Below are 27,925 nucleotides of genomic sequence, written 5' to 3'. Positions count from 1 at the left end.
GTATGCATTACTTCATGCATTTATTTATTGCCATCTCTACTAAATTGTATTTATGAAACTTCTGCTTTACTTTTTCCTTGCTTTAGAAATGAAGGCAGCATCTTTAAGCAAATGAATTCTCCTGAGCCATTATATGAATAATTATTTAAAATGTTAAAGCATTGCATTGAGACATTTGCAGGTGCTATCTAGATATTTTAACTCAAATTGAGCATATAGTAAAATATATTATTTTTGCCTTTCCGATAATAATTTCAAATGATACATATAGATGAAACGTTAATTTTAAATGACAAATAACCTATTAATACACCTAAATTTCATTACATTTTTGTTCCGTTTTCTCTTCCCCGACCCTGCCACTGCCCTGCAAACCCTCCCTCCCCAAAAGATTTGGTAGTGAGGACATGAGCTTCTCAGTAAAACTTATTTTTTTTTTTCAAAAAGGAAAATCTTTGGAATGCAACTGCAGATGGTAAAACAGTTTATTCTGCTCACCGACATAGAGCATATGTTTGCTTTTTTTAAGATGACTTTACAGATAGGCCTTAAGTCAGGCTATCTTTACCCAGGTTATTTCCCTAGTTTATGCTAAACTTGAAGCTAACACGAGCTTCCTAGTTTTATAGTTTTGGTTTTATAACCACATTTTTTACCTTCTGAACAAATGGTAAGGAAACTCCCTTATTATTGAGGAAGGAATTAATAAGTTTATGTTTAAAGCTGGTCAGCATAGACATGTAGTAAAATTGTATAGAACAAATATGCACACACCAGACATACAAGTGAAACTGGGGAAATCTGATAAGAAAGTTGGATTATATCAATGTCAATATCCTGGTATTAGTTTTGCCAGATGTTACCATTGGGGAAACTGAGTAAGCATACCCGGATCTCTCTGTATTATTTCCTAAAACTGCATGTGAATCTACAATCACCTCAATAAAATTTTCAATTAAAAAGAGATACTGGTTGGCAAACTTTTTCTAAAAGAGCCAGACAGTAAATATTTTAGGCTTTTGCGGGGGCCTCAGGCGGCAGCTATTCAAATCCATTGTTGTGTGCAGAAGCGGTCAAAGGTAAACGGATGGGCAAGACTGTGTTCCTTTGAAACTGTATTTACAAAAACATGTGGTAGCGGGCTTGTAGTTTGCAGACCTCTGGTTTAAAAAGAGACACAAGCGTTTAGGAATCTGTCTGCTACTACCTTCCAGAAAAGACAAGTGGTAACAAAAGCTTGTTATGTATTTATAATGCTGTAATTTGCAGCTTCTCTCTGTTTTCATAATTTTCTTAATTTGCATAACTTTATACATAAGATACAGAAATACGCTTTCATTTGCGTTAGATATTCGACAGAGCACTACTAGGTATCATGTTTCTCTTTTTTGGGAAATAAAAATAAGTTAAAGTTATTTGTCTTGGAAAAGTAAAAAAAATCCTTAACTTAAAGTTCTTTGTCTTAGAAAAGTGAGAACTCATTTTTAGACAGAGCACCATATTAAAGGAAGAAATAGTATGGAATTTCCTAAAATTCTCATCTCTAAACACGAATAGTAATCAGTTAAAAGAGAGTATGGTTCTAAGTTGAAAAACAGCCATTTTTTTGTGCTCTCCCTTGTTTTTATCTATCGTGTCCAAGAGTTTTGAACATCCTCTGGGCGGGTTTAGGCTGTGTTCAGTTACTCTTATTTTCAAGATGTGATAAGGCGTTACCTAACCGGAATTCAACTTTAGATAAGAGTGCACTCAGCCTTATGTTTCACATGATGTTAAGAAAATCCTCTATGCAAGATTTTGAAATGTATTCAGTAGATTTTTTTGTTAATTTTGCTCTCTCTCCACCCTGCCCCGTCATGAACATAGTTTTAAGAAATCAGCTTCAGTTCCCCGTCAATACCAAATTTCTTTCTCCCAGTATGTTTCTTTTTCCTTCTGTTTCTTCATCTGTTTTTAAGGTGAGTGGCTTGTGGAACACCTTGAATAGGGAATAAAAAAGAAAAGAATTTGCTTTAGAAAGACATATGTGTTGTTTTCACTCAGTGCTGCGAAGTGTTACAAATAAAGATAGACTTTGCAATTTAAAAGAGGAGGCAAAACAAACCCTACAAGGCACTGGCGAGAAATAAAGAAAATTTGCAGTAACCCCAATTTAGCAGAAATAGAAGCCAATCCTGTATGGATTTCCAGAATGATTAGCATGCTTGGAGCCAAATAGGATTAATAGGATGAGATCTCATGATTTTTAAGTACTTTTAAAAGATGAAAGATATTTCTGAAAATACTTTAAAACTCTCTGCGTGCCCCTCCCTTTTACCTTACCCTTCATTTAGTCTGTTGATAAAGGTAATCAGTTTATTGTACCTCTTAATTATGTCTTGAATCTCACCCTACGTCTTTATCCCCATTTCCAGAGCTTTTGTTTATATACTCAATACAAATATTTACTGCGGGTATCTACGAACTCTCATCACTCACCACTCACTCAAACATAACGCAGACACACACACATACGCTCCACCTCCATCCTCCGTGCTGCTGCTGGAGTAATCTTCTTAAAAGGCATCTCTGACCTTGTCATTTATTTGCTTAAAACCAGTCAGCAGCTCCCTGTTGCTAGTACAATAATATGCAAATTATGTAGTCAAGACCCAAGGCGAGGCCCATCAAAATCTTTTCCTCCCCATCTTCCCAACTTCATTTCCTGTCTCTTTTGCCTTTCTCCTGCCCAATCCCGACGTCCACCTTTATGCTCTAGGCAATCTGAACTCTTGCTTCATTGTGCTCCATCTCACCTTCATGTTTTTGCATCTTTCCCAGCTGTCCTGAAAACTTCTCTGCCTGAAATATGCATTCCTCATGATAAGCAATATCTTATCAGAAAAGCCCTGTTTGAATCTTTCAGAATTGAGCGTATTTCATCACTCGGATTACTTAGCGGATAATATTTGATCAGCCAGCCCTGGTGGTCTAGTGGTTAAGATTTGATGCTCTCACTGCTGTGGTCTGGGTTTGTTTCCAGACGGGGAACCACACCACCTGTTTGTCAGTTGTCATACTGTGGTGGCTGCATGTTGCTGAAAGCTTTGCCTTCAGTATTTCAAATACCAGCAGGGTCACCCATGGCGGACAGGTTTCAGTGAAACTCCCAGACTAAGACAAACTATGAAGAGGGACCTGGCCACACACTTCCGAAAAAATTAGCCCTGAAAACCCTGCAAGTAGCAGTGGAGCACGTCTGATATAGCGCTGGAAAATGAGAGGATGGTGCAAAAAGACCGGGCAGGGTTCCACTCTGCTGTACGCAGGGGCGCTACGAGTCAGAATCAACTCAAGGATACTAACAACAAAAAATATTTGATCTCTTTCTATGTCTGTATACTCAAGAGTAGGAGGGAAGTTAAGTTTAGTAGAAAAAGTCCTTTGGAGTCAGACACAATGGAAGCTCCAAAAGGACAGGAGAGTTTCTGTTTAACTCATTATTCAATTACTAGTACTTGGCAAATACCTGAAATACTGTAGGAGTTCAGTGTATATGTGTTAAAACAAAACATGAATGACTGAGTAAATGACGGAGATAATTGTGTTTTACTCCTTGGAATTGGATGGGATATCAGCCCAGAAGGCATTTCTAAAGATGGTGAGAGTTTCAATGAAAATCCTCTCTTCCGTAGTATTGCTATGATGAAGGAATGAATTTCTAAAAGAATTTCGAACCATTCAGTAGGTTACGTAGGAAACTGTAATAGTTAATTTCAGAAATAGCAGTGGAGTAACCAACAGTCAAGTGGATCTACTATATTAACAACATACAAAATTTAATGAATCTGGGAGAAAATAATGTAAATTTTGGGAATATATATATATATATATTTTTTTTTTTGGTGAGCAACACCAGCCTTGAGCTAACATCTGTTGCCAATCTTCCTCTTTTTGGCTTGAGGAAGATTGTCACTGAGCTAACATCTATACCAATCTTCCTCTATTTTGTATGTGGGATGCCACCACAGCATAGCTTGATGAGCAGTGTGTAGGTCTGCACCCAGGATGCAAATCCACGAACCCCAGGCCACTGAAGTGGAGTGTGTGAACTTAACCACTACACTATTGGGCCAGCCCTTAGGGAATATATTTTGTTTTAAAATTAATAGCTATGATTATCATGCACATAAATACAAACAGCTCTTCTTTTTTCCAGTTTCAACTATCTTTACGATTCCTCAAATACTCTGCAACCTATAAGATATCTCCCCAAAATATCCTCATATGTCAACATTTCTGAACCATTACCAACATAACTAAAACTTAATTTATTATTTTTTTAACTAATATATTGCTCATGCTATGGTAGGTGTGCAGTAAATATTTGTGGAATGAATGAATGAACCATTACCAAATGAATCTAGTCAGCTCCCATGCTTAGAAAGATGGTCCTCACGTCACAGCCTAAATTGCTGCTACAAGATCCTTGTAACTGGAAGAGCACCCAGGTTGATCTTCCTCCAACTTACTTTCTCATAATACATCCCTTTGAAGGAACTTCTACATGGCCTACCAAGTCAAGTACAAATGCTTCCATTTGGAGTTTAAAGTCATCAATTAGCCCCACTTGGCCTATCTGGAATTCTCTCTCTTAACTTGCTTTCCAAACCAGTGTCCTACTCATTTCCAGTCTTCTCTCTGATCGCCTCTTTGACTTTCCTAATCTTTGCTTCTCCTTTCAAAGTTTAGCTAAAGGTTAGCCTACACCTTAAGCTTTCCAAACTAACCCCAGCACAGAGCAAATGTTTCCTTATTCGCTTTCCTCGTACTATGTTAGAGTGTTTTTGCTTGTTTTGTGTGCATTTGCCGGAGATTTGTCTTCTGGCTGCTTTCGGATGGATAAGTCCTATCCAAGAAGAGCATAAGCTCCTTTAGGCCAATAAACCTGTCTTCTCCTTCTGTATCTCCACAGTACTTGAATATTATTGGGTAAATAAAATTTGAACTTGTGGCTTGGCAGCAACCAATTGTTGCTTCAAAAACGAGAATAAATTTATGAAGACAAAGTTGTCGGTTGTATGCAGGACGGATTGTAGTGGAGAGAGTCATTAGGCACAGGTGTCAGCATACCATTTTTCACAGGGTTTATACCTAGTCAGCAGACAAGGGTTTTTATTTAATAAACGAGAGGTAGAGAGGGAGGGAGTATAAGGGTCTAGATAGGGCGAGGCAGTGGGAATCCAGGGGTAAACTCAAAATAAACTTGATTAGACATAAAAGATCAAAGAGAGTGCGAGTCAAAAATATCACCAAACTTTTGAGTAGAAAATGGTGATTTCAGTGGAAAAGAGAAATGGTCGAGAAAGAAGAGATGGATCGGCAGAGTGTACAGAAGGAGGAGGATGAACTGGCTTTTGAAGAGATTGACAATGCACATAGAGAAGACAAGCAATATGTTTCCCGTTAAAGTGTTTTAGAATAATAATGACGTTACGTTGGCTACACTGGATTTTAAAAATTGTATCCACAGATTTGAAAACTCTTTTTTTCCCCTGATGTGGATGTGCTATCTAGATGAATTTTCAGACATCATCCTTTACTCTGATCTTTCAAAATCACATTAGTTTATTTTAAAGCAAGGTGGTTATGGCACTCTGGTATAAAGAACGTTCATTGAAACATTCTTACTAGTATAATTTTGTTGTAATTCTCATTTCAAATTTAATGGATGGATGCCGGCTGCCAAGGAAGAGACATCCTGGGAACTCATTTACCTGTGAGAAGGCAGAGGGGCAGAGGCTGAAATCTTGATTCTTTTGAGAAAATTGCACAATGTTGAAGTTTGTTTTTGCTGCTGCTGTTTCTCTTGCTTTAAATAGGATGTAACTACACTCCAGGGCCAGTAAAGGACAAAAATCAAATCTTAATCAGTCTTGATGGTTTTTTCTGCTTTAAAAAAGAGATTCAAATTCACTTTTAAGCATAGAGTTTAATGGAAGTAAGGAGAGACAAAAGTACTCTTTTGAGAGCTGTCATTCGTCTTAGTGTGACACCATTAATAATGGAGTGTAATGCTATTTTGGAAGCTTGGTTCTTTCCTTGTCTTTTTTCTGGTTCTGACTCTCTTCTGTATTCTAAATGAAAGAGGAATGAAGCTCTTAGAGGAAGGTACTATGCTAAATCCCCTGTCTCCTTGTGCACCACATTATCTCTGACCTCAGCTGTAATTCTTTGAAGAAATAACCCTTCCAAGCTCCGTTTTTTTCTTTGCCTTCCTCTTTTATTGTGAGTCTCTTTTACCAACAACATTTGCAGGGTTCTTCACACAGTGTTTTTCTTTTTCAAAGTGGATGGAAACTAGATCATGACGTGGCCGTTTCATTGGGAGTATAACGTCCCTTTTTGACAGCTCCATTAGATCTGCCCGGTTATAAATCTTAATATTTCTGACTTGCCTTGAAATCAGAAAGTGTCTTCAATATGCTAGTCTGTGTGAGCATCAAGCATGAATGAAGTCATGGCAGACATCACAGCCTCTTCCACAAACTTACCTGCTTTAACTCGGTGCCAGGGCAAAATGTTTACCGCTCAACCTCGTATTCAGCTTTGATTGCTAATTATGTCTGAGACATTTTTGAATGTAAAGAGTGTCTCTGAGGTCGCTTTTTATTTTTATGTGTGCAGTAATGTGTTGTGTATAACTTGGATTTCGCAATCTTCATTGTTTGAAAGTTAATTAGTATTCTTTGTTAAAATACCTTCTCCTTTGCTTGAGTAATCATTTAGTGGCATCTGTCTTTGTCACTTGATTTTGGTGACTGTTTTTAAGTCAAATTATATATGTAACGTGTGTTACCTCCAATTTCATTGACATACAAAAAGTCAATTACTAAACATGTTAATATAAATTATACTTTTATTCTTTTGTAATATTTTGTTTGTATAACATGCGTAAGGTTAACAAATTAAAATTGCCAGTCATTCTAACATAATAGGTAAGAAGTAAGAATATTATATGGGAAGCAGATATTATTTTGTTTTGAATATAATGTATGAAATTAATCCTGTCTGGATGCCCTCACAAAATGTCAACATGGCAAAGTAAGAAATTAAAGAGTTAATAGTTCTTTATAAAGCAGAAGCCCATTAACTTTTAATAATGCTGTCTCAAATATTTGTCTGTAAATTGTGGTGATAATCAAAGATGAGCCTATGGGATTGTGCTTTGTAGTATTGTTTGATTTGATAACTCCGGTAATCCCTTAAGAACGCTAGGAAAAATATTTTATGCTTACATTAGCAACTATTGTGAGTTTGTAAAAAACCTGCCAATCCCAAGATGAGAAAAGGAATAATATCTAAGATCTCATATATATATATATATATATATATATATATATATATACACATTTGTAATCACTACTTTTACAGATTTCTTTACTCTGTAATACATTTTTCTTCCTTATCATGAGAAAGAGATGAACTGGCTTCAGAAAATTAAAAATTGAGACAAAACACCGCCCACATACTAAAAAATGTTAAACTCTTTAGAAAACTGGAAAATAACATCCAAATTACTTTTTCATCTGTGTTCTGTATTTAAAATGCAACTTAGTTTCCCTATAGTAACAGAAGCCTTCTGTTACCGCTGATGGGTTGTGCTCTCCACACTGGCCTTTCCTAGAGGGCACTCTGACCCCAGATTCAAAATAACGTGCGCTTTTCTTCAATTTAAAATTGAATTTCTACAGTGCTTTGTTACAGCTAACGTTCCCTCTTCATTTTCTTCTTGAAAACATGCTGAAACAAAACGACAATAATAATTAGCCCTATATAAATTAGTACGTAAAGCTTTGGGGTCATGTTCTGTAACCATTGTCAGAGTTCTCAATTTCCTGGAACTTTTTTTTCCTCTCTTGTAAAATAGGAATAAATACCAACAGCTTAAGGTGTACGTGAGAGTAAATAAAATAATGTATGTTGAGCACATGGCATAATGAGTTTAATAAGCTTTAATGAGTGTAAATTTCCCTTGTGGATTCCTCCCCCGCATTCTGCCCCCCCTTTTGCATTTAGGATTTATAAAGTTGCATCAAGCCTAGATTTTTAGTAACTCCCTTTTAGATTTTTAGTAACTCCTTTCTATAATTGCTCAGTAAACCAATTTCCTTAGAGCTAGCAAAAAGTCAAAATAGAGAAAAAATATGTAGTTCTTTTTTTTGTTTGGTTTTAATGAAGAGCACACAGTATTTTGAATATCAGGGGTTAAAAGAATTGTTATAGACTGGCTATGGACGTGTTGGAATGCTTTAAAAAATCGATTCCAGCTAATGGAGAGAATGTTTTTAAAGTGAACTATTGCTATTCCTTCAGTGAACCACATACAGCAAAAAAATTCAAGTAAACATGGAAGGAGAGGCAAGCTCTTGCTTATAGAATTAATGAGAACTGCAGTGATCCGCCATGGGGAATTAGAATTTGAAAAACCTTTTCCATGTGCATTATTCCTTTATGTCTAGAACCAGATAAGTAGACTCTAATTTTAAGTGTGCATTTATCCAAACCAGATGAATATGCAGGGCAGCGCTGGATAAGAATGTCAAGCTTAATGTTAATATTTTTATTCTCTTTTATAATAGACATATAGTTGGCAAAAGCCACATGTCTGTGAGATCTCTAAAGACCACAGCTAACTCAGGAGAGACGTAGCCAGCTTCATCTCACATCAGTTGTGGACATATGACCCAAGAGAGACACATCCCAGAATAAGCCCCTTGTTATTGTCCTGTATGATGTTTTTGATCAGCTGTTTTATCTTGAGTAGATTTATATTTTGTAAAATACAAAGTGATAGAGCAGAACAGCATTTGAGACTCAAAATCAGCAACCAAAGCTTTAAACTGTATGTGTATGTTTACACACACACACACACACACACACGAAACACTACAGAAATATGGAATTTTTTTTAACTGGAAAAAAGACCTCAGAAATCATAATCTGTCTCCCTAATTTTATAGATAAAGGGAACTAAGACTGAAAGAGTAGAATATATTACTGATAGAGCCAGGACCTAAATATGTTGGTTTATGTTCAAAGCAAAAAAAATCAAATATAAGAATTGTCTTTTTTTTTCACTTGTATCCTCCTAATTTATAAGTAAGTAAGATTCTGTTGACTTTGGGTCTTTAATAAATGAAAATGACTTGTATTTGATGTGTTTGAGTTTCAGAAATTTAGAATTAATTTCAGGACACTAGATCCCTCTGAAAAATACATTAATAATTATATTTAAAAATAAAACATATACTTTTGCAGCACAAACCGAGTCAGCATTCAATAGTTAGTGTATACTATATCCACATACAACCTATTTTCCTTAATAGGCAGATAATGCACATGCTTACTGATGGGGCTTTATGAGCTGTGTATATTTCGTACATATTTTGCATGTGTTATAATAAAGTAAGTTACAAGTTATGTAACAGCAAATATATTCAAGACTATGTAGGAATGCAACAGATGCAAGTAGAAGATTTTTTTATTGATAAGTAAATTCTAATAATACAAGTCTTACCTCACTTTTAAGAATCATCATGATTTTCAACAGGGCATATTTATTATAAACCCTAAGCAGTCTTTCTGAAACCTGAAAAAGATTTGTGAAAACAGCCTGCAGTAAAAATCACACACGCTTCATAAAACACTACTTGATAGATATCACTTGCACCATTAAGAACTAAACGACAAAGGATGTAATTTCAGTTCTGGCATGCAATATTAATCGAAAGCCTTTAAAACATCTTGCTGATGGGAACTATGACAACGTGACATTGAAGAATTATGAGCTAAAGACATCTATCTTAATCAGATTTTCAAAGTAAATGCCATAAAACATAAAGTTGTTTCATTCATCTTTACATTTTCACGTTTTGGTGGGAGCATCATTTTCTAGTGTGTTGCTTTAAGTGTGAAGAATACAAATTCAGTACTTAAAAGTATGAGTTCAGTATACAGGATTGAAGCAAATTTTAGCCAGTTACCCTGCATACACAGGGAATTATTTCTGTAAGAATGTACATTCTTTCCATTTTTTACTCTAGTGAAACATTAGCCTAAGTAAACACTCTGAATGATATTAAGAGATAGTGTTGAAAAATAATTAGGTGTATATTAGGCTTTATAAATTTAGAAATGAAAATAGAATGTGTTTAAAGACCTCCCTGTAGAAAAAAAATTATCTTGTGGGCATACTCATACATAAAAATCTTTGGCTGAAAAACGTTTGGAAAAAAATTTTTATTGCTTTATTTGAATAAACGGGAAAAGTCTTTTATTTACATTAAAATAGCACTTCACAATTTATAAAAATACTTTAATATACATTATCTCCTTTAGTCCTCATAACACTTCTTTACAGGAGTGAATTTTACTACCATATTACAGATGGGGAATCAGAGAATTTGAAATTGATTATGAATATGAAATTGATTCACTCAAGTTATACAATTACTAAATTTTAGACAGGGAGCTTGAACCCAGGTGTTATGGACTGAATGTTTGTTTTCCCCAAAATGTATATGTTGAAGCCCTCACCCCCCCCAGCCATGTGACTATATTTGGAGGTGGGAACTCTAGAGAAGTAATTAAGATTAAATGAGATCATAAGAGGGAGGCCTTGATTGGATAAGATTAGGGTCCTTATAAAAAGAGACACCAGCAAACTAGCTCCCTCTCCAGCTTGTGAGCACACAGAGGGATGGCAGCCATCTGTAAGCTGAGAAGAGAACCCTCAGCAGAAACTGATTCTGCAGGACCTTCCTCTGGGACTTCCAGCCTCTAGAACTGTGAGAAAATAACTTTCTGTTGTTTAAGTCACCTAATCTATAGTAATTTATTATGGCCGCCCGAGCAGACTAATACACCAGGTCTTTTTTACTCTTTTCCACTGTAAATCCAATGCTCATTTACCTCTTCTATGGAAAAGTTTAATAAACTGGCACTAAAATATGTGTAGACTCATGAAATAAAAGATCAGAAGATCTGTGAAAGAATATCTTACTCTTCTGCTTCTCTTTGAACCTCTGTTTTGAGAGAAAGGTTTCTCGTGGCAGTTAACATCCTGTAGAAAGACGCAGGATTCCAGCCTCAACAAATCTTACTCACTACTATTTTTAAAAGGCACAGCAAAGCCTTAGAAAATGCACATCATTAATCTCCTAGACAATAATAATAGTACCTCACATTTCTATAGTACTTTGCAGTTTACAGAGCACTTTCATATACATGATCTCATATTGATATTGGTTTTCATAATACGTCTCATATTTAGCATTCTTTTCACTGTGCCATTCTGCTTTCTGGTGGTGCTCAGTCATTGAAGCAACAGAAAAATGTGTATTGGGAAGAAGGTTTTATGCACACACGCAAAAGTTATATTGAAATTATTAATGACAAAGAAGGGAATTCAGGTATGCGTATGTCATCTTAAACTAAAACTCTATTTCGCTTTTAATCAAAGAGCATCATTGCACGGTTTCCACTTAGCACATCACCCTCATTGCCCGTACCAAGAATGGGAAGGATGTAGTAGGTTCCACTGAAGTCTCTTGTATCTACATAATATTTAATGTTTGTGATAACACACATTTCTGCCTAGAGGCCATTATATGATTGGAAGGAAACTTTGAAAATTGGGTTCTATTTCCATGTAAGACATGTACAGATAATATGGACTCAAACTGCACATAATAAATGTAATATCAAATAATATGCTAGGGAAAAAATCAATGGCAGAGTTAATATTTTGGGGGAAACAATATCAGCAAGGTTGTGGGGTACTTTCTGTAGTTGCTGAAATATTTAAAATTTAAAAATCAGGAAAAGGTTCAAAGTAGGCTGAATCTCTTTTTCATAAAATTGATTAATTATAATTTTTAAAATGTATTATCACTGTCATAATTTTTAAAAAACAGGTCGGTTTTCTTTTTAAGTTTGAAAGTTGCACGCTGGCTTTTTACATAGTTACTTTCACCAACAATTTTAATATTGAACTCTGAAATAAATTTAAATTTGATAAAAAATGATTTTCACTATATGTACCTTAAGATGTTACTAGTTACAGCATAAGGTAATATAGATTGTTTATTTTAATAATGAAAATATTATTCTTTTTATAACATAAGACAATATGGTAGGGTATTTATGACATGAGTTTATGGTAGAGGTTTCATAATATTTATATTTAAAGTAAAGTAATTTTTTACTAAATGTCCCTAAAATGTTTTATATTTGTAATGTAAGATAATAGGATGGTTTTAAAAAAAATACTTTAAATTTTTAATATTTATAACATAAGCTCATATGTTTCAAGAAAATATTATGTATTACCTAAAATAAAGAGAATTTTAAAGCTAAAAGACTTTATAATTCATTGCATCACCTCAGCCTAGCTCCCCACCGCTATTTTTTTACAGGGGAGAGAAATTGAGGCTCAGAGGTTAAGTGGTTTGTGTGTGGTTATGTTTAGTTAGTTAAAGCAAGTGTTTAACCCTTTGTCTCCTGTTTCCTTTTCTAGTACTATTTCCTCCATACCAGACATAGTCTTTGTGATAAGAGTATGTTATCTGAAAAGCACAGCAGATTCTGTGTTTTTGCAATATTTGATTTGTTCTTATTCTTTATGAGCCACTTGTCACATAGTAGTAGCTGTTAGTTGCCTTCTAGCCTGTCTTTATCCATATTATAAATATGTACTTTATTTATATCGTGTCATATATTCCATTGAAAGTCAATAAAATATAATTGCACTAAAATCAAATGCTCATAAGGTAATGAGAGAGGAGAGAAGTGTTTATTGATTGTATGTCAGCAATTCTTCATTGTCAAGATTGGGACAGCTTCTTCCTTTTTTTGCTTACACTCTCGGGTAAAATATTTTAAAATGGGTAGAAGAATATCCTGAAGCATATAGTGAGACAATTTAAAGGTATTTTTTATCCAGTTTTCTATGCATGTATAATTGATCAGTTTTACGTATGTTTATGTAAGAAATGATTATGCAAAACTCAGAATTCCATAGAGGATCATGTCTGTGGCATTTCTAGTGTTAACTACATTAAAAGATGAGCTGCTTTAACAAGCAATTTACATTTGTTTCCACTCACTGAAATTGGTTAGGGTGCTGACATTTTAGATAACTGCATACTTTTGAGTAGTTAAAGAATATCTTAGAATCCATAGAAGCCAGAATATCTTCAAAGAGAAGTTACTGCCATTCAAGAGAAGTTACCTTTTAAATAAGACAACCAAAAAAGCTGTTATCCCGTAACAAAAAAGAGAGCAGCAGGGATAATTCTTATGAAATGAGACAGAGATGAGTAACTTGGTGTTCTGTATAATTTGACAGCCATAAGCATGGTATTAGGAACTTTAGAGAAAGCTGGATAAGTAGCTCTAAAGAAAACTCGATTCTTGCCTTCTGGAACTCTTACTAGATGTATATTGAGCTTTCTCATTCTATCTTTTTTGTCTTTATCTTTTGTCTCTTTTATATTTAAGCACTCTTGCTCTTTCTGATGTCATCTGAGTGATTTTCCCAGATCTCTTTTCCAATCCACTGGTACTCCCTACAATTGTGTCTAATATACTGTGTAAACCATCCAAAAAGTTTCTAATTTCAATGACTGCATTTTTCTTATTTATATACATTCTACTTTTTTAAAACAGCCTCTTCTTTTTTCATAGTGTCTGATTTCTATGTTTTTAATTTCTAGTAAGTCTTTAATCATTTTAAACATACTTATAGTTTTATCTGATGGTTATATTATCTGAAGTTTTGGAGGAGATAAACTCCCATTGTTTATTTTGTCTGTAGATGTTAGCTGACGTGGATTGTTCCCTCTTAAATTTTGTAATTTTAGACTGTAAATTCATTGAAAGTAGGGTTTCATCGATGGAAATCCTATGTGATGTTGGTTGAGACCATATTCTTCTCAAGAAGTTTGCATTTGCTGCTGCTGGATGCCTCAGGGAGGAGCATTGCTGACCCAGGACCACTTTTAATATTAATTTCTTGGCTTGGTGTTCCAGGACTGCATTGATAGTATAAGTTTCAACCTCATACTTCAACCACAGGGAAGCCCAGGCCAGTGTTTAAATTTTTCAGGAGTTGTTTTCTTCCCCATCCAGGGCTTAAAACAGCACAGCACGATTCCTCCTTGTTCCCTTTGCAATGAGAAGTCTTTTGAAGTCTACTTGTAGACTGAGAGTGTGGCACTTCCAGGATCTGGGCCATATGTAGGGGTCTCAGTAAAAACGGAGGCATTATCTCTTGACTTTTCTTGTACAGCAAAATGATTACAGAGACTGGCAAATCTCCTCAGGCAACTACAGTGTCAGCTCACATGCTCTCAACATTTTTTCTCTCCCCTTTGTTTCTGGCCCATCCATTCTTTTCAGTTCAGTTATATTAACGTAAAGTGTAAGTTCCACTGGTGAGCTGAGATTGTTGGCTGTTCTGTTCACTGCTGTATCCTCAGTGCCTGGAACAGAGCCTGGCAAGAGTTAGACAGTCAATAGATAGACTAAATGAATTAATCCAAAGGGTATTTATTATATTTTACCCAGGGATTCTGGATATTTTATAGCAAAGGAGCTGACAGATAATCTAGGTTGCCACATTGCTTGAAATAGAAAGCACGGTAGACTCTCAAAGAAAAAAGAATGCAAAGATTTAAAGACTCATACCTTGATGATTTCTTCTAATATTTCAAAGAATGACCTTAAAGACACTAAACCAAATTCTCACTAACTCAGTAAGTGCGGTAAATCAGTTCGTCCGTGCTCACTTAAATAGTACCCTCTGGGCAGTACAAGTCTTCCTTTTACATCTTCCCATTTATCTCTAAGGTTTTCCATACCCAGATGTCTTTATGTAAATAGCCTTACAATCAATTGTCTGATGACGAAGTGATAAGAGCAGTATTATTTACTTATATACTATGTTATGATTTTTAAAAGCAAATTTTTTGTTTTCATTTGATTTGCATTCAACTGTCTGAAATGTTTAAGTGACAGACAATTTGTGGTTAGAATTTTTACACAGTGCCATATTTTAACTAGAGGCTTACAGAGGTGTATAAATGGACAATTCACTTCCAAACACTTGGCTTGTGTGAGAACCATTGGGTAAAATAACTTGAGGAACATGTTTATGTGAAAATGATTTTCTAAGTGAGACGAGGTCTTTCTTTTACAATGTCCATTATACCATTTTAAGTGGTCATCTTAATAATATAGTGTTTGGGGGGGCAGGTGGGAAAAGAGAGAAGAAAGTACCCTGAATATGTAAATATATTTGCTCTAATATGAGCTCTGCAAAGTTGTGGTAGGACTAAAAACATGTATTTCCTTAACTCAAATATTCTCCATTTATAAGGAAAATTCTTGCCACTTAATTCTTTTCTTCATGGGGAAGTAATGACAACTAATTGTCTGCAATCTATGAGATTTTCTGAGCAAATGAAACATGTTCATATATAACTTCCTATTTTCAGGGTCATAAAAAAGTTTGACTTTATAATACACCTTTCCTAATAGCTCCTGAAATGTAGACAGATGAGGAGGCATTGTGGCCCAAATTTACCATTAGAAGATCAAGAGAATGCGATTTCCAAAAGGCCACTGAGTTAGTTAATAAGGGGACAGAAGATGAAACTAAGTCCAAGAATTTGATTGGGATTTTCAAACTGAAAAGCTAAGTATGATTTGGTCTTTGTTCTCTGAGAGCATTCACTCCAAGCTCTAGTCACTGTAGTTAAAACAAATATGCTAATAAAATATACAACAACAAAAAGAGCTTTATATGCTTTCTTTTGGTGACCTCTTGTAAGAAAGACATCAGTTTTGAAGAAAACTTAAGTTTTCTTTGAGACAGGTAGGAGAAGGTAAAGATATAGCCAGGAAGTGAAGTGAGAATGAATAAAGTTTGTGATAGAGAAATGTCACCGTCTTTGCTAATCACCAGTGAGGGGGCTTGACTCCTTCTAAATGTTTGTCTAGTCCAACATGGTCTATGTAACATGTCGTAAACTGTGAGAGAGCCAGAACCGGAGTTTGTTGGTTTATCTAGCTTGGTGTTGTTAGTATTTAAGAGGATGCAAGACACAGGCAGATGAATGATGAATCCTTGTAGGAGTTTTAGGTAACAGTGCTTCTTGGAGTTCTCTAGCAGTTTGGTAAAGTTAAAAATGTTTCAGTGCTTTTGTGTTTCTCTCTCTGTGTGTCTCGTCCTCTCCCTCTGTCTCTTTCCTCTCCTCGTTTGGTAAAGTCAAAAATGTTTCTGCTCTGGGCCATCCTGGTGGCATAGTGGTTAAGTTCATACGCTCCGCTTGGGTGGCCTGGGGTTTGCAGGCACAGATCCAAGGTGCAGACCTACACACTGCTTGTCAAGCCATGCTGCGGCAGCATCCCACATACTAAATGGAAGAAGATTGGCACAGATGTTAGCTCAGGGACAATCTTCCTCATCAAAAAAAAAAAAAAAGTTTGTGTTCTTTTGTGTTTCTCTCTCTTTCTTATCCTCTCCCTCTGCCTCTTTCCTCTTTCCCCCTCCCATTTTCCCTCCAGCGTCTTCTCTTGATCCCTCCCCCTACCATTTGTCTTTTGTCTCAGACTTTACTCAAATTGCAAACAATTATTTTAACGCTGCACAGTTGTCAACCCCTAGCTTCTATCTTCCTTCCAAATTAGAGTATTTCTTCCCTGGGGAAATTTGCAGCCAGTCCACAACTGAGATCCAGGGAAGGAAGAGGAGGACAGAATAGTGAAGGAAGTGGGTGGGACAAAGCAGTCGGAGTAGCTGTGGGGGCTCCCTGCTGAAAGCCAGTGCCAACCCCATTCTCCTCCTCACCTCTCATCTCACAGGCTCCTTTCAATTCCTCCCACCTGAACAGAGACACACACACAAATGCAGACGTACACTCCACAAAGATATTTTTATCTCCCAGCAGGTATTATTTTCTCTCCCAGCTTTCCTGTTGGAAAGTCCATTTCCACTCTGCTCCCCGAAGACCACAGCTCAAGACTGTAAACTAGAGAAAAGCTGGAGCTGAATCCCACGGAGCAATCTGGAAGCTGCCAGGAGTGGCTTTTAATTAAAAAAATAATAATTCAAACCAGCAAATATGCCCAGATATGTTCAAAACATGTGTTCCTTTTTTTTTTTAATTCTTGACATGATTCTGTGGTCTTACTAAAGATGGGAAAAAGACTCAACCTGACTTCCTGACTATAAGATCAAATTCCCTCTTCCATGGAACTATCAAGACATTAGTTTATTTTTGATTCCTATGATGTTTCTGATTCTTATTTCTCACCTGATAAAGGAAGAACATTTCCTCTTCAGACATATTTGATTATGTGTTCTTCCGTCTAGTGATAATGGTATTAGTTGCTGACAAGGCTCTTCAATTACTTTGTTTTTCCTTGTGATCTTCTGCCCTGAAGGGAGTTGTTTCTGTCTACCATTAATAAGTAACCATTTAGCACTTACTGTACATCAGGCACTATATCTTTTAGATCCTTTAAATAAGCACATAAAATAAATGAAGCTCAGAGAGAGACGAAACTTATTCAAGAAAATATCCCACTGAAAAATAAATATCCCATGAAAAATAAATATCTCGTGTTTATTGTCATTTGTCTCTATGTTGCCTTTCACCTCACTGATTGATCCCAGCAGAGTTGCACGCCAGGAAAAGTCGTCAGAAGTTTCTCTTCTGCCCCATGCAGAGCTCAATCAATATGCCTTACATTTGCTTGGAATTGGGGTTTTATAAGTTGCTTAAACTGCTGTCTACCCTGTGCTACTGTGGCTCTTAACCCTTTCCTGGTCTAATAGTCAGCACTCCTTAGTCAATGTACGTCATGATCCAAGTTATGACCCCATGCTAATAGGTTTAATGTGACAGACTTACATGACACTCTTGAAGAGATAAATTGTTTGGTGGCGAAGGACTGAGCAAAAGGAGTAAAATCTTTTTTATCTAATATTTATTAGTAATATAATGTTCATTTTAAAAAATATTTGCTATAATTTTTGTTCGATTTATCAAATGAAAGCAAGCAACTATTAGGCTGTCATGAAACTTATATGAGCAGTAGGAACTTGAAAAAAGAAAGACATAAACAAGGAATGAACTGAGTAAAGATTCTGTTTGGGTGTAATACATAATTTCTAGTAAGCATGGTGCCAAGAATTTTAGTTTTTTTAAAAAAGTTGGGAAGAATATTTTGAAAAAAATAACTTGCACCTTTTCTAAAATACCTAATTGGGAGCATTTCTAATCATAAGCTTTAAAATGCAAGGAAAATATACTGTGTTTGGTAAGCTATGATATGTATTTTATATATTGTTTCCTATCTTATATGTTTATATTTTATGTATTCTTATGTATTTTACGTAATCTTTCCGCTATTTACACATCTTAAAAGGTAGATTTTAAATATAGGAACATCTGCTCTAGTCCCAAAGAAATATTCCTAAAAACCAGTTTCTGGGGTGAGTGACATGGTACCCTTCCTGGATGAGATGACCCCCCAAGGTGCTATTATTGCATAAATGTCACCAATCATTCAGCACATTTTTAGGAGTCTTTGAAGTACAAGCTTACTGAAGGCACAGAAAAATCCAAAGAAATTTAAGTTAGAGTCCCTGCCTTTCAGGATCTAAGAATTTAGTTGGGGAAATAAGACATGTTTGCAAATTGCCCTGCAATTAAAGGCAGTATGGGTGGGCTCCACTTTTTACCACTTCAACACTCTCTTCGTTGAATTCTTCATAAATAGTCATTCATTCAACATTCATTGAGTATCCTTGTGTGGCCCTTAGGGGTTCAAAGGTGAATTAGACACGAACCCTCCCCATAGAGAGTCTATCAGGGAACATGAGACCTATAAAATTAGTTGTAATACAGAGGGAAAAATGAAAAGAGCCATGAAAAAGGAACAGATAAAATACTCTAAGGAGACTCAGAGAAGAAATAACTGATTTCTACTTGAAGAAAACAGAAGAGATGTCATCTATCTTAGAGCTTGAAATCCATAGGATTTGGATACAGAAAGATGGAGGAAAACGTCTTTCCGGGTAGAAGCAGCTGTGCGTAAATGGAAAGGTGTGGGGATGTAGCAAGCTGTAGAACTCACCTTTAGCGTTTAATAGGCAGCAGGAAGCCATTTGGAGTTTTCCAGGAGTAAAACGACGTGTTCAGAGCCACGTTTGGGGAACGTTAAACCTGGTGACTCTGTGAAGTCTAATTGTCCTGTCTATAACTCAGTCATTACATCCAGAACTTTTTCTCAAGTCTATGCAAAGCCTGAATCAATGGATTAGCTTAAACAATGGGTACAGTTGAAATTTTGGTTGTTTTTGTGTGGATCTGCCCACCTGTGTTAGACTCTAAGAGCTAGTCTCCAAGCCTAGACTCTGTTCTCTCTGTCCTTGTGTCCATTTTGAACCTTGGTCATGAAACTTTCCCCAGATATTCAGTTGTTCTTTCCACGAGGACTTAAAAGAGAATTTCTCTCTATTCTCAATACCAGTTATACTTTTCTTAAGCAAACTTTTTGATCTTAAAAACACTCCAAATCATGTAACTAATCATGTTTCCCTCTTTGTGTGTTGGAAACTAGATAAGCTGGAGCCAGATTTGTATCCTATTTTTAAAATGTAGGGAGTACACATCAGGCATTTTTTCCACTCACCTCATATCTGGTTTTATCTTATCTTTCTTCCTTTCAGTTTTCTTTTATTGTATCTTCTTTTCTTGCTATGCTTAATTTTACCATATCTCATTACACTTTTATACTTATTCTATCTTGAATAAGTTGATATAGATAAATACATACTCCAACTACTCCTTACATCCCATGAGCCCGATTTTCTAGAACTCGCGTTGACCTCCAGCTGAATCCTGCATTTTGCTTCTCTTTGTGGTCTGCTGCAGAATTTAAGTTTCTGGGCATCCATCCCATCTCACTCAGACTCTGCACTTATTCTGTTCCATCAAATTTTAGATCGAGCCTAGCTTTCATCATCTGGATTTGTTTTGTTGCTAACCCTCCTGCTTGTGTAGTCAAATCAAAAGAGGTCCCAGCAGACAGAACACACTGTGCAGAAATAACCTGGAAGGATAACTGGAAAAAGCCTAGATTTTTGCATGATGTCTTGTCCATTGTAAGTTCTCAATAAATACTTGCTAAATGGATGAGTGAACCTAGAGAAAGCCACAGCAGCACTAAATTATTTTTGAAGCCTTAAAGGGCAGTTTTTTCCCCACTGTTTATGTTTTGATTTAAGCCTAAGAACCTTAAATTCAATATATCGAAATATATGATGATAAGAGATCTTAGAATCATTTAATTTTCAATAACAATCTTAATATCCATAATGCTTTACCATTTACCCAATGCTTTCAGCTGTTATTGACTTAGTGTATCCTTGGAACACAGAGGCTTGACAAATGTTTGTGGGATGAATGACTAAGTACATGCATAAATGAATGAATGAGTGCATTTCATTGAATTCTTAGATTGCACTAATATGTAGATGGTGCAGTATTATTTCCCACATTACAGATGATAAAACTGAGGCTCACTATCATGATGCCTGACAGAGTTAGGAATTAAATTGGGTGTTCTGACTTCTGCTATACTGCTCTTTCCTCTCCACAGTGTAATATCTAATATATTATTTATTCTCTACAGTATATGTATAATATAATACCATTCTTTCATGGAGCCATGCTCAAAAACATGGAGTCATCTGATCCATCCCTCTACTTCTATTTAGGCACAATCTTAATACTTTCCCTTTGAAATGTTTTTCTCTTTGTTTCCATTCCATTGACGTCAACCTACTCTAGGTCCTCTAAGTGTAGCTTGTTATATCATCCTGTAAGCAGCTTCTTGAAATATTCCGTAAAGACATCCATAGAGATTCTAATCATATGCACTGATGCTGGGGAAGACAAAGCTAATTAATTATATGACACCCAAATAATAAATCGCCCATGAATTTTAAACTGTTTCTTTTTTCTAGCACAATTAAAACTATATATACTGTTTTAACCCTGCCATTCCCTCAAAGACTAATTTCAATTTAACTGAGATTTAGTTACTCATAATTTTTCAGGAGTGCCAACGCAATGGACCAAGCAAGATTTCTGTAGTTTCTAGTTTGGGGATCTTCAGGAATAGAGACTTCTTTAAGCAGCTTTATTTCATATATTTAGGTGCTGTCTCTGTACCTCATTTCAAGAGTGAGAAATTGTTAGTTGTCAAATGATATGATATGGATTATTACAGACCATTAGCGATATGCAGTAATTACTGATATTATATGCTATGGGAGGAGTTACTTAATTGTTGTACCCTGTAAAGACATTTGATAATATATATTCAAACTATTACATATCATGTATTCATTTCATGCAACCAGATTACATGCTAGACTATATTATTTGGCTTAATAATCACTGCTGGAGTTCACATTGTAGATGAAAGATAGTCCCTGTGTTTCCTATTCTCTTTTAATATGTGCATTTGTATTAATAGCATGATTTAATACATCACTTTAAAATTATATTGCACTTCGAACTGCATTTAGTCAAAAATTGACATCTTATGTGTGTGGAACCATAATAAGTTTAGCATTAAATTAAGGAGTCATCCCTCTGTTTGCTAAAATGTAGTATTTGTGAATTCTAGCATGTCCAAAGCTAGGTAATGAGATTGAAAAGTCGGTCTCAGATGTTACATTAATTTGTGAATTTTAACTTATGACTTATTAGCTTTAGGGAATTTTTCCATGATTACAGCCTAGCATCGTGTTTATATTTTGAAGTTGCTGAATCCCTTATGATTCTGGTTTAGAACACAATATTTCTACCACTGACATCGTGGCATGAGTTGCTCTGGTCATCTATGACTTACTGCAAAATGTAGTTATACTGCATGCTACTGTGAAATTGGAAAATCTGTTCTGTGTGTGTTCTAATGGATGTAACGGTCATTAAGTATATGAGTCTTCTGACGTTGTAATCAGATGTGACTCAGTCTGTTAAATATCCATGAAACAACATCTGCTTCACAGAGTGACCTTCTGCTAAAGAATACTTAGCGTCTATTAGAGGATCATAGTGCAGATCTGCCTTATTTGAAATGCACTAAACTAGTCTACTGCTGTTTAGCAACTAGCTTGTAATAATTTATTGCAGTTAAATAAAGCTTAAAAAAACTCCATTAAATAATTATAGGGATTATATGCATTTCGAAAACCTTCGTGTTCTACCGAAATTACCCATTTAATTTCAGGGTTGGTTTGTTAAAAAAAGCTGAAATCTAAAGGCACATTAGGGGAGCTGTCAGATGCTGTTTTCTGTAGGTGTTAATAAAACCAGATGAAAAAAAAATCTGAAACAAATTAAAACCAAAAGCAATTTTACCATCTGTTGTATATTAATTAGAACTTTGTGTATCAAGGGTAAACTTGCTCTTAGAGAATGTCACCGAACACTCGCTTAATAGAATAATATGCAAATGTATTAGGTTATGGATTTATATGCAGTTTTTAATTCTAATTTATCTACAGTGAATCCCCAGGAAATTGGTAGTGTGTATAGATATGTATGTACACATATGTGTGTGTATATATATATGTATAAAATGTTTTCTTTTCTTTTTTTCAGAGCAACCTGCAAACAACCAAGGCCAGTCCACCTTGCAGCCTTTGCCACCTTCCCATAAGCAGCACTCTGCACAGCATCATCCATCCATCACTTCTCTCAATAGAAACTCTCTGACCAATAGAAGGAACCAGAGTCCGGCCCCGCCGGCTGCTTTGCCCGCCGAGCTGCAAACCACACCCGAGTCCGTCCAGCTGCAGGACAGCTGGGTCCTTGGCAGTAATGTACCACTGGAAAGCAGGTAATGCCTATGTATGAGACTGTAAGGTCCTTTGATTGTTAGGACCACAGAACGTACCTGCACAGAAGATGCATATTCTACCGTAGTCAACAAACCATGTTTTTCTAACATCTAAAATTTAAAGATAAACTAGTCCAACCCTTTTCTCACTAAGAGAAGTTTATCATACTCATATACTCTGTGTTTTGTCTTCTCTAAGAGCAGTTCCAGGTTATTGCTACTTTTTTAATTGGTGGGGCAATGAAGTTGCCCATCCTTTTCGCACATTTCCTAGCCTACAAGAGATGAGAATGAATGGCTTCAGTGAAAATTTTCCTTACTGCTGTTTTTTTCCTGTTGTCTACAAATTGTTAGGCATGTGGAGAAAAGGATGGAGATGTAAAATGTGATTCCCTGTCCCGTGGTTCAATGAACATATTTAGCATCTGCTTGGTCCTAGACATCAACTGCTTTCACAAATGACATTTTGTCCATTACATCATAAAATCGTAGTGGACTCCCAAGTGTGGTACTTCAGCCCAAGTCAGATGACCATTTGTTAAAGATATTTTAGTTTCTTGTAATATGAGGGGGGAGGGACCTACTCTCTGAAGTTCCTTCTAGCATTATTTCTCAAGACATTCCATTCATTCTCAGACAATTCTATTAGGAAATTTTTCCTTACAATGAATTTAAATCTCCGTTCCTGAAACTTCCATCCTCTAGCTGTAATCCTGCAACTGGTAATATGTAACAGTGTAAAATAATTTCACCCCGTTTCTACATGATGGCCCATGGGCTTCTCTCGGTCTTCTCTTCCAGAGGCCTCACCAGCTTAATGCTCTTTCTCTGTACACCTGCTGGTGTTGCAATGAGGTTCTTAAATTATGACTTCTAACACAGGCTGGCCCACAGGTGGCAACCTGTTCATACAAAAGTATAGATCAAGAAGAGCTGTTTTGAGCTCATCCATTTCATTTTTAAATGTCTCCAGGTACAAAAAAGTTTACCTCCTCTATTTGGGCAGAACCTCACCAGTCAACGTCTCCTTTGTATCATGTCTTGCACAAGCAAAGATTATGGTGTCCTACCGCATTGGTCTCCTATTGGCAGCCTTGCAGCAAAGTTCCCCTAACATTCCTTTTAGTATTTATTTCTTCCCTGCCCTGAACTTCCATTAGGCTCAGAGAAAAAAATCATCACCATGTGAAAAAGCCAGAAAATAGAAGACTCTGGACCTCTGAGAGACTGTCCCCCAAAATGCCCTGCGCTGTAGAGCCGCTGGCTAATGCTAGCATTTAAATTAGCTTCTGGGTCTCACAATGAAAAATTGCTGTTTTTTTAAACCAGTTCTGCCCTGAGGATGAGCTAGCAGGAGTCCTCACAGTTAGTTGTCAACAATAAAAATCTTCCTGTCTTGTCTTTTCTCTTGACCTAAGGACAAGATTCCGAAGAACTCTTGTCTTTTTATCTGTAGTGTCAACCAAGAGTAGTTGAGTTTTATTGTTTATTTTGTATTATTGAAGATAGGAAGTACAAGAGGAGTAGGCAAACAGCACATTTCTTCACTTAAGACAAAGAGTCGTGTACACAGATCTTTTTCCCTAAGGTTATTAGCACAGAGCTAAATTTACCCAGTGTAATTAATTAGCACACACTGAACAACTAATCAACACTGATTTACTATTGTCATTTGGAAAAATTTTATTAGGAAAAAAGTAATTTTCCAGTTGAGTCATCAGATTGAATATGGATAATTGCATTGTAGTTGACAATAATTGTTTTGACAAATATTTATGAAATGTGTCAAGTTGAGTCATCAGAAACGTGTTTAATTTTAAGGATGTTGTAAAGCACCAAAGCTTGAAAAACTGTGAGTGTCAATAGGAGAGTTGGTATTCCTTGAAGCTGTGTCTTATAGTATTGAGATTTGGAATCATTTTGGGGAAAAATGTGTTCTTTTCATTCCTCATATTGTGCTAATGAATTTCGGTTGCTGGGAAGTTAGAAAGGAAAGTAGCTGTTTGAGGACAACTCATTGTAGCTATATGTGAAATTGTAGCTGCTTTCTCTATATTCAGACCATGTAAGAAATCACTCTCAGGGCGATTTCAAAGCAATCCTGTTTGAAATTCTATTTGAAAGTGGTGCCATTAAGGAACCGTCAATGGAATTACATTTTATAGTTTTATGAATTGATGTGGGAAGAAAATCTACCAGTTGATATTATCTCACATTTATATAAAAAATAATCTAAAAGATGTATATCATGCTAAAAAATTTTAATCTGTAGTATAGTTTTGTTATTTTCTCATTTTCCAACGTTCACATCTTGTAATAGTGCTAATCAAAAGAGCAAGTGGCATTTCAACTTGCAGGTACCTGGTGAATCAGCCTAGGCAGCGAAGTGACAGTCTCACACTGGACGGGCACAGTACTGCTGTGGTTTCTTTAATAGTCTCACTTGGCTGGAGCTCTCAAGGTGAAGAACCAGTCTTATTTATCATTGATTTTTCCTTTTTTAGTTAAGGCTCCCTATTGAGTATGATTCTCAGGCTCAGCTTCAGCTATATTAACAACTTTATCCAGACTTTGTGTCTGCCTTTAACTAGTTTTTCATCTAGTGTGTACTTTCATCTTTGCCAATTATTTCTATTTATACATATACGCCTTTTACCAAGGCTCACTTTTCTGAAGCTGCCGTTTAAGGAGGATGCACTATAAAGTATGAAATTCAGTTATGTGCAGATAAGAATCGCTATTTCTTTCTCTTTGTCTCCTCCCCTCTTCTCGTTTCAGTGTATATTGATATAGTTGGTTACAATTTGGCACGTAATAACCCATGAAAATCTCAGTAATTTGTAGACTTATGGTTTATGTGAATTGGCAGAGAAGACATAAAAGGTTTTCTACCTTGTCCTGTTTCAGTGTACTTTCATGTTGATTTATTAAAAAGCTTCTTTTTTTTTTTTCGCCAGCAGTTTCTTGCTTTCATAAAAATGTTTATTTCCTTTCTCTAATGAATTTAACATTTGCTGCTGCTGGAGACAATCAATAATATTGTGTACTGTACGTTTCTACTCAGTAAATAGAGCAGTTCTGGTCTATAATCTCGAGTTTCAGATCTGGAGCCACATCAAGATCCAAATAAGCGTTTGCAGTTTATATTCTTATCTCATCATCTCCTATAAGTAACAATCCGTGCCTAGATATAATACCAATACTTGCCTAGAGTTTTCCTTAAAATTCTGTTTCTTTGAGCTCACTATTTCGTATACTTTGTATTCACTTTTAGGGCATTTGATAGCCTGTAGCTCATCTTTTGTTTATTTTATACTTCAGCTGCTTCAGTGCATAATAATAGCTGCTGCCACAATATAGAGCAGCTGAGGCAAAGCTTAGACTTGACCCAGTAAGGCGGCAGCACTTAAAGGTGTAGAACGGGCACTCATGGAGAAGCCCTGACCTTCAGGATTGTAAAGTTAATCGCCTGCAAGTTCCTCATTTATATATGTCAATTAAGCAGCTTAGTAGTTACCTATTAGATGTTAACCAAATGGTTCATTTGTAGCCATTTAATGAAAGATTTATTAAAGTCTGGTTTTATTATGAAGTCTACTCTGGCATTGATAGTTCATTAGTTATGTTCCCGTAGCTTTTTACCTTGTAGTTCAGTAATGCTTTGCTAATTATTAATGTATGACATTGCATATTAAATTACCTCTTTATTATTGCGTTTTTAATTTAAATATCGAGACATCCTGGGCTGCTTTAATGGGAGATCAATTCTGCATCTTTAAAAAAATAAAATACCTAGGCAGAAGTATTATTTACTAATCTAAGGTATTCTTCTTTTCTTCCCCCTCTTTTGTCTTCACTCTAAATGGTTCCAGGGAAAGGCAAGACAATCATCTGAGCATCAGATCTAGGTCAGCCTTGCCTATTAGAAGTCTAGGCAACAGCCTACACATTGCAGCCTTATAGTACCAGGGAAAAGCTTTCCCGGTTGAAAAACTGTACCTCCGCCTGCGTGCTGATAACCAACTACCTTTAGAAAGGTAGTAAGTAGTAAGATCCTCCATAATTAAAGATAGAGCTTTAAGTAAAATATCCCTGGGAAGGTAATCTATTAAGTTTACTGACTGGTGCCATATCCTTTCATTAAAGGTAATTTGGGGAGATCCACGGGCAGCTGTGGGGAAAGAGAATATCACAGAATATGGGAAAGAGATGCAGAAATGAAGAAGCTAAGGTTACTGAATACAAACTTCAAAATTGGATCTGGGCTTAGGCTAAGAAATTCTTAATTAATTTTTGAGAGTCTCGCCATCTCCATTTGTTAAAAACAAACGACAACAAAAAAAACCCTGGTAAATTCATCTAAGATTACATAGTAATGAATAGTAAAAATCAATTGGAATCTAGATCTCTTGAAATATTTCACCTTTAATAACTTATGGTATTTCTTAAAAGGCCTGTGCTGGCATATCTGTGCATTTGTAAGAATAACAGGAAGAAAGAGGAAGAGGGACATGTAAGGATTTGCCGGGAGGTGTTTATGTTTAAGGCTCATTTCAATTTGAGGCTTAAAAACTTTGGCTCAGTGAAAGGAGGATAATTGAGGAAGCTATTGTGATCCTAATTCAGTGCCTACACTCTATGATGACTATGCAATTTATCATCAAACTGGGACAATTTGAGAGAGAAAGGGGAATATGAAGAGTTACGCTGGAATTGCAGGCATAAATTGAGGCTGTCCTGAGCCAAGAGGGACATATGGTTACCCTACTAAGTTTTATTCCCAAGAGTAAAGTTGCTTTTAAGTTATCTTATACATAAAATGTATAATAAGATAGAGATGAAGTGAGGGGCCAGCCCGGTGGCACAGTGGTTAAGTGCACACATTCCACTTTGGCAGCCCGGGGTTCACCAGTTCGGATCCCGGGTGCGGACCTACACACTGCTTAGCAAGCAATGC

General features: G+C 36.0%; 1 protein-coding gene across 17 annotated transcripts in view; it reads left to right on the top strand.

The window, feature by feature from the left end:
* Positions 1 to 27,925, top strand: part of TENM3 (teneurin transmembrane protein 3) — a 2,419,468-nt gene that overhangs the window by 2,215,862 nt on the left and 175,681 nt on the right. For all 17 annotated transcript variants that reach the window (XM_070253219.1, XM_070253221.1, XM_070253220.1 and 14 more), the window contains one exon: positions 22,731 to 22,968. In XM_070253219.1, coding sequence (XP_070109320.1) covers positions 22,731 to 22,968 — 238 coding nt within the window. The remainder of the gene's footprint in view (positions 1 to 22,730; positions 22,969 to 27,925) is intronic.

This window comes from Equus caballus, chromosome 27 (assembly GCF_041296265.1).
Source record: "Equus caballus isolate H_3958 breed thoroughbred chromosome 27, TB-T2T, whole genome shotgun sequence".
In the NCBI taxonomy this organism is placed as follows: Eukaryota; Metazoa; Chordata; class Mammalia; order Perissodactyla; family Equidae; genus Equus; species Equus caballus.
The sequence above is the reverse complement of the archived record's forward strand: the minus strand, read 5'-3'. Positions and strand labels throughout refer to the sequence as shown.